General features: G+C 48.6%; 1 protein-coding gene across 1 annotated transcript in view; it reads left to right on the forward strand.

Moving 5' to 3' along the window:
- LOC144127981 (N-acetylglucosamine-1-phosphotransferase subunits alpha/beta-like) overlaps window positions 1–20,784 on the forward strand; it is a 151,023-nt gene that overhangs the window by 102,327 nt on the left and 27,912 nt on the right. Inside the window, exons 20-22 of the mRNA XM_077661009.1 lie at window positions 6,405–6,589; window positions 15,581–15,635; window positions 17,043–17,246. Coding sequence (XP_077517135.1) covers window positions 6,405–6,589; window positions 15,581–15,635; window positions 17,043–17,246 — 444 coding nt within the window. The remainder of the gene's footprint in view (window positions 1–6,404; window positions 6,590–15,580; window positions 15,636–17,042; window positions 17,247–20,784) is intronic.

Consider the following 20,784-nt stretch of genomic DNA (forward strand, 5'->3'; position numbering starts at 1 on the left):
ACCGAGTGCGCCAGCCGCCGCCGGCCCGGTCAGACCGGTTCGGCTCCACGGCGAGGCGTGCGTTGTGACCTCATGTGCCTCCTCGGATCACCGCCGCGACGAAATCGCAAGTTCGGGGCCAGTAAAGCTTTCACTTTAAAAGAGATTTGGAACCTGCAGAGACCGCGACTCCGCCCTCCTCCAACTCGTTTGTTTGCGGCTCCATTCAGTAGCTTCGGCAGTTGGGCGGAGCTGTTCCCTTCGAGCTCTCAGCTAATTTAATCCATTCGCAGTACACATCTGAAGGTACATGCAAGTGAACGAGAGAACCCGATTTAGTGGACCCCGTACCTCCGGAAACGTGCGGAACTCGTTGAAGCGTCGTGCATTGGTTTTACTTTCAAGCTGCCAAGTTTAAACGCGAGCACCCTTGAGCACCCATCCGTTTTTCGTGCCAAAAAAAAATAAATAAATAACCTGGCCCTTGCAACCATGAGAAACCTCCTCGATGCCGCCTGCTGCACCGTGCAACAGCGCCGTTCAAGGAATCACAATCCATTGGCCCCAAAGCCCCGGCCAGCCTCCGATGGGCGTGATGTGCCGACCTTGTCCTTACCCCTCATGACTCCCTGCACTGGGGTTAAGATATTTAATTAGCAACGGCTGCTCACTGAGGAAGAGGGAAACGACCAGCCGGTGCCTAATCTAACCATGCTCCCTCAAAAGCATCGCACGCTCTGTGGGGCTGAGGTCGCTGAAATGCAGGCTGGAGTTTTTGCGAGAACTTCGTTGGCGGGTTCAAGAACGGGATCCATCGTAACACTGGCAAGACGCCGGTGCAAACGTAAACGAAGCGACGGTAGCGACCCCCGATAGATGCCTTCAACGTGCGGCGGCGGTAGCCTTCATTTTGACTGCTGCTAGACCGCACTGCTGGCCGCCAGAAACCACAGAGTCTGCGTTTACGTCACGTTTCATGTCACTCTGTCCTGTTACGGCGTAAGAGGATGCCGTGACGTCATAAGAGTGCGCCGAGTTTGAATCGGAGGGCAGGAAAAACTTTTTCAACTTCGAATCCAAATTTTTTTTAAATAAATGCATCTTTCGCTCCCGGACAAGCGGCAACAAAGCCATTAAATGCCGAACTATCAGATTTTGCTAAAAAAAAAATTGATAGAGTTCTCCTCACTGCCCCTTGAGTGTGCATAGCGTTGACACATAGCTGTGAAAGCCACCGAGCAAGATGGCAGTAAAGTGGCGATGGAGTGTAGAATCCTGCTTCGACCGGCATGCCATCATCATTTTGCAAGCGTCAAAAATAGGCTATCAAAATGCTGCTACTTGGTAAACCACTATCTTGAGACGACATTCATGACACACTGTATTTATTTGATTCTAACATGCCCTAGATTGTAATGCGCATCCTTTACTCACGGTAAGACAAAAAAAGTAGAATGCCTTTGATTGTAATCTGCACTAGATTTTTATGCTTCGATGAGGAAATTAATCTTCTCACTTGCATTAACCAGCCCTTACAGCAACCGCTGTAATGTCAAAATGAAGGCAGTAGCAAAATTGCCCTCACTCATCATAGCTGTCGTAAGCCTCCTCAACATTCCAGAGCTTTGCGTCCTTTATGCTGTACTTGGCAGTTCGCACTTCTTGAAGGCTTTTTGACCATGGCAGACAGGATTGTGCACCGCACACCCTTCACCCATCCTGCAGAGTCCTGCAGCAAGGCACACTTCATCGTGTAGCTTGGTGTTTTTGGAAAGCGGCCCTTCTTTGGCCCGTTGAAACCCTTCCAGGGTGACTTGCTGGTGAAAACCCTGTCTCTCTGCTTCCGTCAGACACTTAGTACATAAGTTTCAGGAACATCAAAGCACGTGATGCGTCGCAGTTGTCACATGCCTCCGCACACAAGGTCCCCCTTCTTTTTCCAACCCGGAGGCGTAGTGAACTCAGCGCGTCTTCGCAACTGGAGCTTCCATGTTGGCTCAGGCCCAGGTTGTAGCCTTGCTGATGGGACACTTGAGATGCTCGAAAGGACTATTGGCATCCATGACTGCAGTTAGCGATATTGGCTGTATAGTTTCGGTTCCTGAGCTTCGCCGCCAGCCAGTGGCAGTTGCAGCTATCGGCCGTGCATTCGCCAGCCGTGAGAAACTGCAGCGTTCTGCCCTGTTACATTAACTGGTGCATCTCTGGTCATTTTTCTTTCTCTTCAGAACTAGCGTCATCATTCCGGCGCGAATGTGCATTCCCCTTGCTTGTGATGATGAATTTCCATGGTGCAAGAGCATTCAGCCAAGAGTGCCATGGCAGCACTGCTGTTTATCGTCTACTCAAGGTGCAGTCAGGGGCCCATTTCTTAACACTTCACTCCAGAGAAGCCAAGCACCAGCCAGCCAGGGGAAAGCTTGTACCTATTGTATCAGCGGTGGGTACATGGTGGCACTTCGCGCATGCGAGGTGGATACTTATACCACGAGGCCACCGCTGTGGTAGACCTCCTCATTTATGTCTGTGCTGTTATTCCAGCATGCTGAAACTGCGCACTCTTCGCTGGATTTTGGCTGTTTGTGAGATAAAGCCTCCTGGCAAGACCTCACCGCATTTCCGGCAGTTTTTTCAGATAATTCGGGAATTTCTCAAATCCCTTAAAGTCCGAGTTAGGTTTTACTACTCATCATGTTATTCTTAGCTGCCAGTCACGTCAATTCATGGATTTCATTTTGTCACTTATTTTGCATCATCCTCATCACCACGTTATAGGTTGCAAACTTATGCTGCCTATGCAAGCAGTATGCATTCCTACGCACATCATGCTTTTTCTGTGTGCTGCCAAGCCACTGTAGTTTTGTTTACTTCAGTTGCAAAAATCATACACTATATATATATATTAAAAAAAAATTGGGGACAACACCGTTTGCCTATTTATTTGTTGTGAATTTTTTTATATTGAAGTGACGTTCGATGTTCGAAGGCATTTTTTTACGTATTCATATTTCATTTGTGTTCAAAAATTTCAATATTCAAACACCCCTACATTGAACCCAAACTCCAGACATGCTAGAACCTTCTTAGGGTGCACTAGCTCAACAGTGTCTATGTTATCACTGCTAACGAATACTTCTGCGAAGAGCTGCTTGCAAATGTTATGCAGCAGGAAAGTCCTATTAAAATTACCACCTTTTTGCATAAGTAAGGCATCTGCAGCATGGCCCGATAAAAATATTATTGCCTCTGTCACTGGTGAAACGTCATCTGATGCAAACAGTGCCTACAATCCGGAGAAAACAAAGGCCCAAGCCCTATAGCCAGTGGAATCCGCCTTTCTCACGACGCGACTGCGCATGTGCCCATCCCCTGGCGGCGGTGTCGCGAAACATATTGGAAGGGTTGCGCGCCACTCGAGACTGGCCGTGGAAGTGTAAACAAACCGGCTTCCTACGCGGGCTGCGTTGCTGCAGCCGTCGGGCGTTCAGTGCGACGCATTTGGCAATGTCTACGACATGTGTTGCATACGGCTGCATTGCCCAATATGTAAAGGGGAGCAAACTCGGATTTTTTCGCTTTCCGAACGCTTCCCGGGACCGCCTTCGACGCGAAGCGTGGATAAAAGCCGTTCGCCGGCTCGACGATCGTGGCCGCCATTGGGCACCGTCAAGACTGTGCAGGAATCACTTTGTGACAGGTGCGGACAAGGTACTGTTGTTAAATGCGTGTGCAGTTCATCACGAAATGTTTTATTAATGGACAGGAAGGCCTCGAATGTCACCGCGGCACCCAGACTTCATTCCGGCGCTTTTTGCTTTCTCAAGCAAGAAGGCCAAATGGGCAAGTGCTATGAGCCGCTTTCAACGCGCGGTGGAGCAGACAACGAAAAAGAAGCTATGAGAGCATTCACGCATGGTGCTACAATTTTGTCGTAATCTCCTAAGGAAATTTCCTTGTTTATGCCACTACATCTTGGCCTATACCCTCATGTGGGTATGTGCCATGTATTAAGAGGCAGAAGAAGCAGAAGGTGCGTTATGCGTGTGTTCGCATCATATCCATGATGAAAAGTTCTGCGTGGTTCCGTCGGAATGGCTCAATGTGCGCTTCTCGCGCACGTCTTTATGGACGCGCATGCTTGTTTAACCTATGCAGCGATGTGCTGTGGGAAAATAAAGTAAAATGCTAGCAGAGCTGCCATGTTGCGAGTACGCTTGTGCTTTTATCGCTCGTGTAGCTATTCGGAAGCGCTTGAGCACAACGATTGCTTGTGAAAACTTGGTTTGGTTTAGTGGGGTTGAACGTCCCAAAGCGACTCAGGCTATGAGGGACGCCGTAGTGAAGGGCTCCGGAAATTTCGACCACCTGGGGTTCTTTTACGTGCACTGACATCGCACAGCACACGGGCCTCTAGAATTTCGCCTCCGTCGAAATTCGACCGCCACGGCCGGGATCGAACCCGCGTCTTTCGGGCCAGCAGCCGAGCGCCATAACCACTCAGCCACCACGGCGGGATTATGAAAACTGTTGTCCTCAGTCGTTTTCTGTGCTACGGCGTGCACGATGTAGTATCCACCTTTCATGTATGGCAGGCATATACAGCGGAAAACGCCATTCTCACTGATAGGGGATATTTCATTGAACATTATGTTCCGACTGTATTCTTCATCTTTGAAGCGGCGGCCCTTGCTGAGCTGGCGATCGCATCGCATGCCGCATGATCGGAGATACTGAAGAATTTGCTCTTCGGTGGGTTCAGCAGCCTGCCTCGGACTTCGCACACAGCCACCAGTCAATCCTAGAAATTCTCCAGGCACCAGGTGCTGCCCAGGACACGCAATCGTTGACAGATTCCTACAAAACGTGCTCCGCAGCGGCACTCACTCCGGCCGGGTTGGGCGCACAGTACCATTCCAATGAGCTTCCAGCGCTGTACACGAGGTGGCAGCAGAGGAACATGAAAAAGGTGGATTGCGTGCACGCCATGTGTGAAACACTTGTTTGACCAAAAACAAGTCCCAATAGAGAAGTTGGGACTGGTGTAAGTTCCTTGGAGGCTGTCATAGTAATTGCAAGGCTGTGTCAGTGGCAAGCAAAAGTAACAGATATCTGTGGTGCTGCATGAATAAAACCTTCTATGTGTGCCTTCTTTCATGAAATACCTGAGCTGTCAACCTTTACCGCCTAGGCAGATCACCTAAGTAAAAGCTTGTTAACTCAAAAATCCGGATTATTCAAACTGCGTGCTTAGTCCTGGCCAATGCCCACGAAATGTTAGACGCTCACTTTCATTTGGGCACTATGGGTCTCCCATTGGTTAATTCGAATGAGCTCCTGAAGGAGGCTGCGTTCAAGTACGACAGGTGTGGCAAGAAATCATTGAAGTAGCCCTACTTGAAACCTTAGTTCCAGGCTGCAGAGTCACCCATGCACCTTTGATGTGCGTGCTACGGCAGGTACGATGACAACCAAATGACCCCAGCTGCTAGAACAGTCCGAGCGCATAGTTTTGGTTTCTCTTCTCTGAGCTTTGTGCCAGCCCACAGTGGCTCTACGAGTTGCATCTTATCAGCCAACTTAACCCAGCTGAATTCTGTTTCGGAAGCTGATTGCCACTTCACTGATGTTTTCTTCACCCCCCCCCCCCCCATTTTTTCCTTGCTGCACAGCCATTTCTTTCGCTTCAATCTGCATGATTCCATTCTTCCACTGTGGTGAAGCTGTGCGGTCTTCACGTGCTGTTTGCACAGCGAGGCCTCCACACACGCGATGGGGCCGCTTATGATGGGCGTGAAGCCCATCATAAACTCTTATGATTTTGGAGCAGCTCTGCTTCGATGCTCCCGACAGTATGCACATAATAAAGCATTGATGGAAACGGGATAAATAGTCACTGCCATGCTGTTTTCATCTAAAAACTTTAGCAGTCATTGTTTGGACTTTCACCGAATGAATTTACCATGATGCAAGCAGTTGGCAGTTTTTGAGGGTTATTTGAAAGTTAGAACTTTCAGATAATTCGAATATTTTTTCTCATCCCTTGCAGCTTGAAGTAAGAAGTTTTTACTGTTCTTTACGGAAAAACCTGCTTATAATGGGAAGGTCTTTTTTGTTTCTTTTTTCAGATTTAACATGTCAGATTTCCATGCCTTTATGTGCAGATCCAAACAATTTTCAGCCCAACGCTGCTATTCCAGTCTTGTTATTATCCAATGCTATCATCATCAGGTTTCCTATCAAGAGGAGGCGCTATGTAGGTTTGCATCAGTTGGCTGTTCATGTGTGGACTGTTTTGTGGCATCAGTTGGCAGTCGAAGAGAAACGTCAGTTACATGAGTTGTGTCAAGATTGATGTTGATGTTATGGTGCTCTGATATATTTTGCAATATTTATGTCCTCCACTTTTTTTTAACATATGCCTGCAGCCGACCATCACAAAAGAAGCTGTGCTGCGGTGCGAGCCCCTGCTGTCACTGCTGCGTAGGGTGTCGCACAGTCGTCCGGCCAACCGCTTTGAGACGGTGAAGGACGAGGACTACGTCTTCCGCATGCTCAACAACAATGCCTCTCGGGTGCTTCTCCAGCTTGATGAGCTGCGACGAGAGCCCAAGTGAGCTCTCTCGGTGATGCTGCACCGCATTTTTTTCTCCTGCTATCCTTGTTACTCCCTTTTTTTTTTGTAGTTGGTTGATGAAATTGGTCTATTAACTTCTGTTGTCATATTTTTTTACCTGTCCCCCATGTCACATTAGCAGGCACTGTGCTACCGCACTGAATTTTTCTTAATAATTCTTTGTGACACGCATTATGTTCTACTATAGAAAAAAAATCTGAAAATTTGTGTGTGTATATTTATAAACCCCTATTTCACAGGAACAACATAAATTGCTCAAAAGTTTTATGAATTCACAAATTCAGCACAATTCCACGGCCCCGCCGCAGTGGCTCAGTGGTTAGGGCACTCGAAGTTTTCTGTGCCTATCGGCTGGCCCCCTTGTTTGTCAAAGCTGCAGAGTACACAATGGGTCGTGTCAGTGCAAGCTAAGTAAACGATGGGTAGAAAATTCGTGCTTTCAGAGTATTTTCACAAAAAACTGCTATTATTTCCTACTCAGGATGGGGGAACAGCATCGATGGTGCGCATCCTCCTTGTCACTGCATCCGGAGTTCCCGGGTTCGAACCCGACCGCGGCGGCTGCATTCTAATGGAGGAAAAACGCTAAGGCGCCCGTGTGCTATGCGATGTCAGTGCACGTTAAAGATCCCCTGGTGGTCGAAATTATTCCGGAGCCCTCCACTACGGCACCTCCCTCTTCCTTTCTTCTTTGACTCCCTCCTTTACCCTTCCCTTACGGCGCTGGACGCTGGACACTGTCCAGCGCTGTTCAGGTGTCCAAGGATATATGAGACAGATACTGCGCTATTTCCTTTCCCCCCAAAACCAATTATTATTATTATTAATTCCACGCTTGTGGAATTGCAGCCTTTTTCTGCTTATCTTGTTCCTTAAAGAACCCTTGACCATCTGTTGAGCATGGTTAGTCAGCGCATGCAGTGTGAAGGGCACATAATAGTGGATATCTGAACAGTGGCGTAGCCAGAAATTTTGTTCGAGAGGAACTCATGTTGCAGTGTGGTCTCCTCCTTATAGAATTTGTAGAGGGATCAAATACATTAATCATAATTGCATTGCCAATGCTATTGCGTATTAGATGCTGCAAAAAAATTCTTGAATGGTATGCACACTGTCAAGACAAGTAAAATATGTACTTTTCATGAAAGAATATATTCGTATGTCCCAAAAACTGTGGCAGAAATAACTGATATCAATGCTTCCATATTTTTTTTTATTTAGTAAGTAAAGAAAATGTCTCATGAATTTTATAACGATATCAGTTGGAAACAGCAAAGTAGTGCATGTCCCTGGTATGAATAATCAAGTTGAGGACAAATATTTTAACAAATCTTTGTCATTTAAGAACCTTGTTTACAATTTTGTACATATGCAATGCCCAGGAAAAAAATCTCAGTGATGCTGTCCCTCATTCCAATGTAATGCGCAGGCGCAGCTGTCACCAGTCGAGTATTGTAAGTAATTGCACCAAAATTATAGCCGCAACAGAGAGCGCATATAGAAAGCAGGAGTTCTAAAAAATACACATTAGGAAGGCAAAGATACAATAGAATATCACAAATGCAAAGATACAGCTTGAGAAAGAGCAAAAAAGCGTCGCTGGAATCAGAGTTCACTGCATGTATACACAAAACATGGCAAGAAGATATTTAAATATACGTATATTCTCTAATAAATCTACATACCTGAGCTAAAGTTTCTCTATATAATATTGCCGCCAATATTTGTAGTGTTTGTTCGTTTTTCAAATCTGCCGCGACACCACCTTATCGCTTTGTTTGCGACGCAAGACGCGACTAGATTTATCTCGATTGATCGCAGCCAGGCAAAGCTGATTCTACGTTGTTCCGGAATGTTCTAGTAACTTTGCGCCCTTTATCTCGAATGTTCGCTATCAGCTTTAAATTGAGCACGGCCGACAGCGGCGGGCATTCTGTTCGACGACCGCCGAGCACGCTTGTCGCTTCTCCGCCGCCGAGTGATTCAGTCCATTTTGGGTGCAAGTCAGCCCAATAAACAGTTCTTTTAGAAGATCCTTTCGTCCGTCTTCATCGCTGCTTCGACTGCCGTCACCACTACGTGACATCTGGTGGAGGTGCGGGGTAGCCTTCCATGTTCCGGACGCCCCCTTCAAGTCGTGAAGCCAGCCCTGAGCGCTTCGCACCCGAGGACGAGCCAGCAGCTCAGCGAGCCAGCCGACGTCTCCAGGGAGAGGAGCCTGAGTTCGGGAAACTGCCGGACCGCACCAGACAGCGAAAAGACGCTGCTACCAGCACTGCAACCTCGCCAAAGATGTCGACACCGATCATACTGCAGCAGCCGCGGGTGCCGCCAACTTTCAATGGATCCCTAGGCGAAGACCCTGAAGAATGGTTGGACCAATTTGAGCGCATGGCGTCATTCAACAAGTGGGATGATGCGGCAAAGATTGGACACGTTTTTTTCTCATTGGATGGCTCCGCACGCACGTGGTACGAAAACTACGAGTCGTCCCTTACGACATGGGAGCTATTCAAGAGAGAACTATTGAAGGTATGCACCAGTGTCGTGAGGAAAGAAAGAGCTGAACGACTCCTCGAGTCCAGGATCCAGCTTCCGAATGAGCCCGTCCGCAGCTACGTCGAGGAGATGAAGCGCCTATTTCGCCGCGCCGATCCCGGGATGACCGAGGAAAAGAAAGTTCAGTTCTTAATGCGCGGCGTAAAAGAACAACTCTTTGGCAGCCTCGTCCGTCAGCCGCCAAAAACAGTTGAGGAGTTTATGCAAGAAGCACGCACGATTGAGAATACCCTCGACGTTCGAGCTCGGCAGTACAATCGCCCTTCCTCTGCCTGTGCAATCCGTTCGGACACGCCGGCCACCACCAGCGACAGCTTGCGGGAAGTTATCCGTGAAATCGTCCGAGAGGAGCTACGCCGATTACTGCCATCCTCCCCACAGCCACAAGCATCGACTCTGATGGACGTGGTACGGGAAGAAGTGCAACAGGCACTTGGCACCCCGACGGCCACAGAACCCCAGGCCATGACCTACGCCGCTGCAGTAAGGACTGCTCAGCCCCAACGGCAACCCCCACGTCCTCCCCGAGATGAGCCACTTGGTCCACAACGCCGCCTCCCAGCCCCCGCCCGCCCAGCCTATGACCGACCCTCAAGCCCCAGGAAATGCGACGCCTGGAGGACTTCCGACAACCGGCCGTTGTGCTTCCATTGTGGTGAGGCCGGCCATATTCTTCGTCACTGCCCGTACCGACGTATCGGTCTTCGAGGATTTGCCGTTAACGCCCCACGACCACGCTTCGGACAACGTCCGCACGAAATCGACGAGTACCTGCGTCGAGAAGAGTACACGCCGAACCGCTTTTCGCGCTCACCATCGCCGTCAACCTCGCGCTTTGCGTCGCCACGCCGCAGCTACGCAGCCGCGGTACGAGGAAGGTCGCCCAGCCCCCGTAGGGGAAACTAAAGGCAGCAACCTCTGGAGGTGAGGTTGCTCACGAGCTAAACGCCGAAGATCCTCCACCGACCACGCCCCATGATGACGCTGCACCCGCGACGCCGCATGAAGAACCGACACTCGCTGCACCGACGCCGCACACAATGAGAACCTCGACCACGACGCAAGCTACCTTGAAATCGACGCCGCCACCCAGAGGAGCTTCGACCACACGCCCAACCCGTGACTCGCATACGCGACGAAGCCGTGACCCGACGCCGAGAGCGACATGCAATGCAAGAGCCAGGACCTCCGACCTAGAAGTGACTATCGACGGCCGGAAAGTTACCGCTCTAGTCGACACAGGAGCCGATTACTCGGTGATGAATGGAACATTCGCTGCGCAGCTCAGAAAAGTCACAACGGCTTGGGACGGCCCACAAATTCGCACCGCTGGGGGCCACCTCATTACGCCATCAGGACAATGCACAGCGCGAGTGACTGTCAAAGGACATACCTATCCTGCGACCTTTGTTGTGCTACCGCAATGCTCCCGCGAAGTGATCTTGGGTATGGATTTCCTTAATGAGCATCAGGCGATCATCGACCTGCGATCCAAGCTGATCACGCTTTCGACGGACGAAGCCATCGCTTCGATGAAAACTCGGGAAAATCACGTTGCCCTAAGTGTCCTGGAGGAAGAAGTGAGCGTCCCACCCCGTTCAAGCGTTATCGTGACCGTAGGCGCCACGAAAGCCATAAACACTGAAGCCATCATCGAGGGGAACATGCAGTTGCTACTAGACAGAGGAATCAGCATCGCAAGAGGCATCGCACATTTCCGCAATGGCCAGGCCGAAGTACTGCTGACTAACTTCAGCGAAGAATACCGGCATATTAACAGAGGAACGACGATTGCTTTCTACGACGAAATATCTGACGTACGAGATTCCTTCGCCCTCTCCGACCCCTCCGCGGAAGATCCGCCTGACCAAGAGAACTCGCCCACTTTCGACATCAACCCAGACCTGCACCGGAACAGACAAGACCAGATCCGCAATCTGCTTCAAAACTACAGTGAGTGCTTTTCGACATCGCCGAAGGTGCGGCAGACGCCAATTGCCAAGCATCGCATTATAACGGATCAACACGTCCGACCTCTCCGTCAAAGCCCCTACCGTGTGTCTCCGCGAGAACGACAAGCCATCCGGGACCAAGTCGAAGAAATGCTTCGCGACGACGTCATCCAGCCTTCAAACAGCCCATGGGCGGCACCGGTTGTTCTAGTGAGAAAGAAAGACGGCGCACTTCGATTCTGCGTGGATTACCGCCGCTTGAACAACATAAAAAAGAAGGACGTCTACCCCCTCCCCCGCATCGACGACACACTGGACCGCCTCTGCAACGCCAAATATTTCTCATCGATGGACCTCAAGAGCGGCTACTGGCAAATTGAGGTCGACGAAAGAGATCGCGAGAAGACAGCATTCATAACTCTGGATGGGCTGTTTGAGTTCAAGGTGATGCCATTTGGTCTCTGTTCCGCACCAGCGACGTTTCAGCGAGTAATGGATACAGTGCTGGCAGGCCTGAAGTGGAAAATTTGTCTGGTATATTTAGATGACGTCGTTGTCTTCGCCTCGAACTTTGAAGAGCACCTCAAAAGACTTCGAACAGTACTAGACGCCATCAAGTCGTCTGGCCTAACCTTGAAAGCAGAGAAATGCCACTTTGCCTACGAAGAGCTGCTGTTTCTAGGCTACATCGTTAGCAAGGAAGGAGTACGCCCAGACCCGCAGAAAACAGCCGCTATTGAACAGTTTCAACCGCCGGCCGATAAGAAAGCAGTGCGCAGATTTCTCGGACTATGCGCATATTACCGACGATTTGTGAAAAACTTTTCGCGCATCGCCGAGCCCCTAACCCAACTGACGAAGGCAGACGTGCCGTTTAAATGGGAAGCGCCGCAAGCAGAAGCCTTCAAAGAACTTCAGCGTCGTTTACAGTCCCCACCGATCCTTGCGCATTTTGATGAAAACGCCGATACTGAAGTTCATACCGACGCAAGCAGCGTGGGACTAGGCGCCGTTCTCGTTCAAAAAAGTGACGGGCTCGAGAAGGTCATCGCATACGCTAGCCGTTCCCTTTCTAAGGCCGAGGCTAACTATTCGACCACTGAGAAGGAGTGCCTTGCCATCATCTGGGCTACGTCGAAATTCCGCCCCTACCTCTACGGACGGCCGTTCAAGGTGGTCAGCGACCACCACGTCAGCGACCACCACGCGCTCTGCTGGCTTGCCAATTTGAAGGATCCCTCTGGCCAACTCGCTCGATGGAGTCTGCGTCTCCAGGAGTTTGACGTCACCGTCGTTTACAAGTCCGGACGCAAGCACACTGACGCCGATTGCCTCTCACGAGCCCCTGTAGATGCACCGCCGCTGGACGACGATGAGGACGCCTTCCTGGGACCCATCAGCGCAAGCTCTTTTGCTCAGCAGCAACGCTCGGACCCCAACCTAAAAGGCCTCATCGAGTACCTGGAAGGCAAGGTTTCTTCACCCCCCGCTTCATTCAAGCGAGGACTGTCTTCTTTCTGTGTGCAGAATGAGGTCCTTGTGAAGAAGAACTTTACAGCGAACAAAACAGCCTACCTCCTTGTTGTACCTACTTGTCTCCGCGAAGAAGTTCTACAGGCTTCACACGACGAGCCGACAGCTGGACATCTCGGGTTTACTCATACCCTCCGCCGCATTCAAGACAAGTATTACTGGCCCCGACTGTCTGCCGATGTCGCACACTATGTGAAAACATGCCGAGATTGTCAGCGACGAAAGACTCCTCCCACACGACCAGCAGGATTTCTGAACCCCATTGAACCTCCCTCAAGACCCTTTCAGCAGATTGGCATGGACTTGCTTGGCCCTTTTCCAACGTCAACATCTGGAAATAAGTGGATCATCATAGCGACCGACTACCTGACCCGCTACGCCGAGGCGAAAGCCCTACCGAACGGAACAGCAGCAGAAGTGGCCAAATTTTTCGTGGAGTGCATTCTTCTTCGACACGGCGCCCCCGATGTGCTCATCACGGACAGAGGAACAGCATTTACGGCGGAACTCACGCAAGCCATCCTGCGCTACAGCCAAACCAGCCACCGGAGGACAACTGCATACCATCCGCAGACCAACGGACTGACCGAGCGCCTGAACAAAACCATCGCCGATATGCTCGCTATGTATGTCGATGCCGAACATAAAACCTGGGATGTCATCCTGCCTTACGTCGTCTTCGCCTACAACACCGCAGTGCAGGAGACCACCCAGATGACGCCTTTTAGGCTCGTCCATGGCAGGGATGCCACGACCACGCTAGACGCCATGCTGCCCAACATTACAGAAGAAGAGAACGTCGACGTTGCCGCCTACCTTCAACGCGCAGAAGAAGCTCGAAGGCTTGCCCGATTACGGATCAAAGATCAGCAGCGGTCCGACGCCAGACGCTACAACCTACGAAGACGCAACGCGGAATACAAGCCAGGAGACCAAGTCTGGGTGTGGACGCCCATTCGCCGCCGTGGATTGAGTGAAAAGCTTTTGCGCCGCTATTTCGGCCCGTACAAGGTTGTTCGTCGGCTGGGTGAACTGGATTATGAAGTCATCCCTGACGCAATGACTGCATCCCAGCGACGCCGCGTACGACCAGAAGTTGTCCATGTAGTCCGTCTGAAGCCGTATTATGCGCGCTAAAGGCCGCTGCATTTCCATGCTCTATTTTCGCAAGATCCGTTTTTTTCCCTTACTAGTCGCATTATTTGTTTTAATGCATCGGGTCGATGCTTCTTTGAGAGGGGAGTAATGCCGCCAATATTTGCAGTGTTTGTTCGTTTTTCAAATCTGCCGCGACACCACCTTATCGCTTTGTTTGCGACGCAAGACGCGACTAGATTTATCTCGATTGATCGCAGCCAGGCAAAGCTGATTCTACGTTGTTCCGGAATGTTCTAGTAACTTTGCGCCCTTTATCTCGAATGTTCGCTATCAGCTTTAAATTGACAGCGGCGGGCATTCTGTTCGACGACCGCCGAGCACGCTTGTCGCTTCGCCGCCGCCGAGTGATTCAGTCCATTTTGGGTGCAAGTCAGCCCAATAATCAGTTCTTTTAGAAGATCCTTTCGTCCGTCTTCATCGCTGCTTCGACTGCCGTCACCACTACGTGACAATGTGTCAAACAAGCCAAATAAACATATTGCGCAATCAGACATAGTAGCTTTTACACATAGAAAGACAGACTATTGCGCCAGAATAAAACTATGATCACAGAAATCATGATATGTATTTGGGCCATGCTGCGGTCGCGACAGCACCATATAGATACAATAATAGAGGAAGAATGCAGAAATCAATATGAAAATATGTATTTTAGCTGCCTGCAAAGTGGCAACAATCATTCTGCACAGAAAATTTAAAGAAGGTTATTGGTCTGGTTCAAAAAATAATTCGAAGCAGGTAGCCAAAAATGGAAAGAAAAGGACTAACAAAAGCCACACATGATGCGACAAGTTGAACTGTCCAATATCCGAAAGTGTTTGTTGGAAAACGCAGCGCGGGCTGGGCTTTCAATTAGCTAGGTTGGTCAAATTGGTTATTGATGTCCTCGTAATTTTTGTATTCGCGTGATAACCTTGATCATGGTGCTAACTGTTACAAGAAATGGCAAAAATTTCTGCGGTTTTAAAGGCTAATGAATGGTGATACATTTTCCTAATTACGCGTTTATGGACCTGAAGGAAGAGCTTTTTACTTTCATTGGTTTTGCTGCTTCGCTATGTAAAGGACAAAGTTTATGAAAAATTTATATCATTAAGTTTCGGGATTGAAATCCATGCACTCTGTAGATTCCGCGGCCGCCGCGAGATGCCGCGATGAGCCTGCTCGTCATCGAAATGCCCTTGAAGCGTTGTGCTTAGATGGGGCTCCTTGCATTCTGTGACTCCAGGTGCATGGGTGTCAATCGCTACAAGATCAAGTCTGAGTTCGCAATGCTCGCGCCAAAATGTCTTTTCAAGAGTGAAAAAGACATTGTAGACAAAAGCCAGCATGATTTCCAGCGCTGGTGGTTGTTTTGGTCGGCAGTGCATAACAGTTCGAAAAAATTTGGGGGACAAGTTACACTGTCTTGCACAACGCATTGCTTACTGTTGTAATGCAACCTCATGCCATGCTTTATTTCATAGAGTGTATTCTTCCTGGTGCTGTTCAACGTGCGAGATATGTCTATCACTGAATCATTCAATACTGTGAGCCCAGAATGAGCATAATGTCATGCAGTCTTTCGAAAGTAGTGATTAACTGCTGAACAAGTTGGTACTGCATTCAAGTTGACGATCTGGATCTGAGTAAAGTGAGTGTTGACAGCCCTCCGAATTCTTGTGCAGGTGAGGCTCCCCCAGCGGATGGACAGATTTTAGACAAGACAGATTTTTGCAAGGTCTTGGAAAAGTAATGACCAACAGTAGCATCTCCTTTTTTGCAGGAAGTTCATCTGCCTAAATGACAACCTGGATTATTCTGGGAAAGATCTGGACTTGGTGAGTGTGTCATTCATTGTAACTTGTGAGCAATGCCAAAAGCCAAGACCAAATTAGGCAGGGATGGGTGGCATCTATGTGGCATGCGTTGAAGCTTGGCAGTGGCAAGCACACCACTGACCTCCTCATTTGCTGCTGATGGCAAGGCAAGAGTCGTTAGCCTTGCCTGATATTGATTAGTAACAAGATTTATTGTTATCTGCTTTGGATGTCTTACGTTTTAGTGTGAGAGTTTTTCTAAAAAAATTGCTGGTCTGTGAGTAACATACAGGGAAAAAAAAGGAACCTTTCAGCTCATTAGAAGCAGTTCTGCTAATGTTCATAGTTGAGACTAATGCTGCATCACTGGGGCATTAAAGGTGGTCATGTTGATGGCCCCCCCCCCCCCCTCTTCCATAATGTTAGAGCTGTGCAGTTTTGAAGGAATTGCACAAAATCCTTTAGACAAAAAAATGCAGTTTTGTTATGTGTAAAATGAGTTTACCGTTCATGGGCCCTGTATATTTTATTGTAGTGGCGGTACAGTCAAATTGCAAATGTTGCAATGACTGTTGCATGATAGGTGATGAAGCATAACAAGAGTTTCATTATTGAAATCTAAGGTCTGACGAAATCTCGTCTGGTTGGGTAGTAAGTAACTCATTTCAACAGAAAAAAAGGCAGACACTGTCCAAAGGTTTTTGTCAAAACAGACGTTTCGGCTTCCATACGGAAGCCTTGTTCACTATAAATCTTTATTGTAGAACCGCGACGCTTAAATAGGCTTCAATAATCGTCCCAGGCATCTTGCATAGGTTGGCGGGAGATTGCCGATGTTACGATTAAGTCTTTTTTCGGTGGTCTGAATCACCAAGGACTCGAGATACTGGCGTGAAAGCCAGTTCTTTTCTTTGGCGATGATAGAAGCCATTTCCCAGCAGATGTCATGCCCTGCTGGTACGGCGTGCTCCGCAAGTGCGTTGGAAGTGACTTTCTTGTTCTTCACGTCCGACACGTGTTCTTTCAGCGTCTGAAAGAACACATGATCACTACGTGCTGACTACAAATACAAGAATGGAGAGATGAGTAGGAGTGAGGCCCCTAGCAAGGTCGATATCTGCTGGGAAATGGCTTCTATCATCGCCGAAGAAAAGAACTGGCTTTCACGCCAGTATCTCGAGTCCTTGGTGATTCAGACCACCGAAAAAAGACTTAATCGTAACATCGGCAATCTCCCGCCAACCTGTGCCTGGGACGATTATCGAAGCGTCGCGGTTCTACAATAAAGATTTATTCCGTATGGAAGCCGAAACGTCTGTTTTGACAAAAACCTTTTTTCTCTGTTGAAATGAGTTAGGTTCATTATTGGGCATCATTTTTGAGCGCAGCAGGAAGAGACTTTGTGGATGACTGCCTCCCCTGCTGCAGGTGCGGCTGGTGGTGCATGACTTCTACGAGGGCCTCTTTCCGACACCATCTCAGTTTGAGTTGCCGCGCGAGTACCGGAACCGGTTCCTGTACATGCATGAGCTGCGCGCCTGGCGTGCTGAGCGCAGCTGGGTCCAGGGTGTCACCTACCTTGCATTTGGTGTCCTTGTGGTGCTGACGGCTGTGGCCTTCTGCAATGCCCTGGTGAGTGTGCTGTACAACTCACTTGCTCAGGACACGGCCAGTGCAAGGGTTGAAAGGTTGCTTTTGTGTCAGTGACTGCACACACTTCATTTCCATGCCAGTGGCTGCACTTAATCTACTTGTTTCACTTTGTGAGCAAGGAATTATTCTGTGAAAACACGAGAAGGTGGGGAAAGGGAACTATTTCTGTATTGAGGACTGCTGCACAACACATGCCTTACATCACACCAAAGAATCCTGCCCGTGCGGCGAGGACGTCAGCATTTACCCAATACTCATCGGGTGCAGGGCGCCGGAGTGTGTTAAGTGACACTCGTCGGCAGATGCGCCGTCTCATTGCCCTTCTTTTGTGTATCTGCACTTCACACTAGTTTCTCGAGCGAGGCCCGCTGGCACTTTCACTCCCCCAGTATTTAGCATGTTCTAGAAGCCTACCAGATGCATGCAGTATAAGTCAATAGTAGGCATGTGCGAATAGTGAATTTCAAGTTCGAAGCGACTACGAAGCAAATAGTCATTATGTTCGAATATTTTCGAATTGAAACGAATATTTTCCAAGCAAAGCGAATGGTTTGCGAACGCAAACACAGCTGTAAAAAATTATATATATATATTTACACTGAAACTCGTAGTTTCTAGAATTCACAAGGTAACTGAATGAAGGAAAAGCACAACTAGTACAAGGATCTAGAATAGTCTACCTAGAATATTTATTGGCACTCTCTGGCCGAGATGCTCATAGCATGTTGCTGTGCAGAAACACCAACTGCTCCACATGTTCAGGAAGCAGGAGTTCCCTCCTTCTCGTGACAACAAATAGCCTTTCACTGGACACCTGTGTTGCTGGTATCCTAATGTATAATTGAGCAACCTTTGCCAACTGTGGAAAGGTGTCCTTGCCACTGGTCCTCCACCAGAGGTAGGGGTTTTCTGCTCTAGGCCTCAGAGGTGAGTGCAGGTAGTCCTCTAACTCTAGATGCAGTAGTGCTGGAATCCATGTCTCCTTTCAGTGGAAGACTTTTCTCCAATGCCGAACACACCTGACTCTTCAGCCACTGTGCCTCACTAGGATGACTGTAGCACACTGACTTAAGTCGAGGATCTAAGACCGTGCTCAGAGCACATGGGATTTGCATTTTTATATCCACAAAGCGGGACTTCATGTTCTGGAGCAGGTTTCCCACAAATATGGCATCTTCGCCACCACCATGCTGCTTCTGTGCCAACAGGAGTTGCATGCAATGTATTAGTGGCACAACTTGTGAGAGGGTCGGGTGCTTCACTGAGCAGCTCTCCCTAGTGGCTTCCTCTACACATTTCAACACTGATGTTACTGCAGCCATTAGGCGCCACTCGGTTGACGACAAATTGTCAATCGTGTCTTGTTCCAACAAGTCCAAGGAAATTGCCGGGCGCAGCTTCAGGAGCCGTGCCATCATCTCATACTCTCTGTTCCACCGTGTGGGAACGTCTTGAATGACCTCCAGGGGTTCTATTCCCATGCTGGCTTGCACATCCTTGAGGCGTGTTATTGCAACAGCACTCCTCTTGTAATGTGCGACAATTGCTCGTGCCTTGGTGCAAAGCACCTCGAAGTGGGGCGTTTGCTTCTTAGCGTCATTGATGCACAACTGCAGTGTATGTGCAAAGCATGGAACTCCATGCCACGGTGTCCGCGTCACCGCAGAAACAAAATTCCGCCCATTGTCAGTGACAATATAAACCGGAATATCCTGTGGAAGATCCCATTCAGCAGCAAGCTCTAGCAGAACATTTTTCAAGTTTTCAGCTGTGTGGCCTTGAGGCATGTGCTTGCAGGAAAGGTTGAAATTGTGAGGTTCGAAGTTGGCATTCAGCAAGTGGCACGTCAGCGAAATATAGCTGTCTCCTGCCCTTGACGTCCAGCTGTCCGTTGTCAACGAATAACACTGAACTCCACTCTGAAAATGGTGCCGAAGTTCGCCTTTTATTCGCTCCATGGACTTCCTTAGAGTATAGTTCCGGCGCAACACTCCGGGAAAACGTAGTCCTGGACGGTAGCTGGTACTCGGGAGCAGCAGCTTGCATCATTGCTACGAACCCTGGCTCTTCTACAACTGAGTACTAATTCACTGACGACTAATTTCGGTTACATTTCCTGAACTTGCAGTCTATATCTTATGACATTAGTCCAGTGCTACCACGAGAGACTAATATTCTATAAAGCACACGGCTCCTTATGGTTGATTAAGGATCAAAGGGTAAAAGTCTAGTTTCAAGCGCTCATTGGCGCGATTCTACATGTCGCCGATCGCCACTTTCAGTATATTTAATAATTACCACTCTTTCATAGCTCTATATAAAGGCACTGTTCCTAAAGACTCCAACTTCGAAACACTTCGAAAATATTCGAGATTTCCGAACACTGCTATTCGATTCGAAGCCCGAATCGAATACCACATTATTCGCTTCGATATTCAAAACGTACGAATATTCGCACAAGCCTAGTCAATAGAAGAGTTTATCTATCACCTGTGCCTTTCTCGGTCCTGGGCCCTGCCCCACAACTGCCTCAAATATTGAAAACGGGAAAAGGCAAACAATGCCTGTAGCTTACTGTAGAGTGGCAAGCCTCTGATCACTACGTGCTGACTACAAATACAAGAATGGAGAGATGAGTAGGAGTGAGGCCCCTAGCAAGTTCGAATGCTTCACAGCGTGTAGTTGAGAGGAACTGTATGCAAGGGGTTCACACATACTGCTTTATGCGTGGGTCTTGTCCTTGTCTCTCACTAAACATGACAAAATCAAGGTTAGAAATGAGAAATGCTAGTGAATTCATTAAAAAAAACTGAGCCTAGCGCCACCTGGCATCCCCCAGCTGCAAAGTTCCTTTTCACCGTAAATATTGTTCTGCTGGTGCCTGTGGTTGTGGTGCTCAGGCTGCTTACCCAAAAGACACGGGTTGGATACCAGCCGTGGTGGTCACATTTCGATGGAGGCGAAATGCCAGAGGTCCGTGTACTGTGCGATGTTGGTGCATGTTTAGAACCCCAGTTGGTCGAAATTTCCGGAGCCCTTCACTACAGCATCCCTCATAGCCTCAGTCGCTTTGAGACATTATACCCCAATAAACCATAAACCATATTTTATACTGGCATGGCATCGGTGTGCTTTGGTAACTTTGCAGTCTGGACGCAATCAAGGAAAATTTTGACTTTTGGAGTTGTTTCGTTTTTGCTTTGCACTCTTTGTGTGAATATCAGCTTTTAAAAGAAGGGTGATATTTTTATTACAACCTACATGAAGCAAGGTGGCTTCTCAGTGTTCCCACTTTCTTTATATCGGTTGATTCTTCTTGATCGTTTAACGGATATATCGAGCAATATGTTTATTTTGTATTTGTGGCAGACTTAATTGTTCTCTGACATTTCTGCGAGTTTCAGGTTTTCTAGTATGTCCATGAAAGGCCTTGATTGATTGCTTGCTTGTTTCATGTTTTCAGTTCTTTCCTTTGTGTTCGAGTTGTCTTTCAGCTGTTCGCGTCTTTAGTTGTCAC

Source organism: Amblyomma americanum, chromosome 4 (genome assembly GCF_052857255.1).
Source record: "Amblyomma americanum isolate KBUSLIRL-KWMA chromosome 4, ASM5285725v1, whole genome shotgun sequence".
Taxonomy (NCBI): domain Eukaryota; kingdom Metazoa; phylum Arthropoda; class Arachnida; order Ixodida; family Ixodidae; genus Amblyomma; species Amblyomma americanum.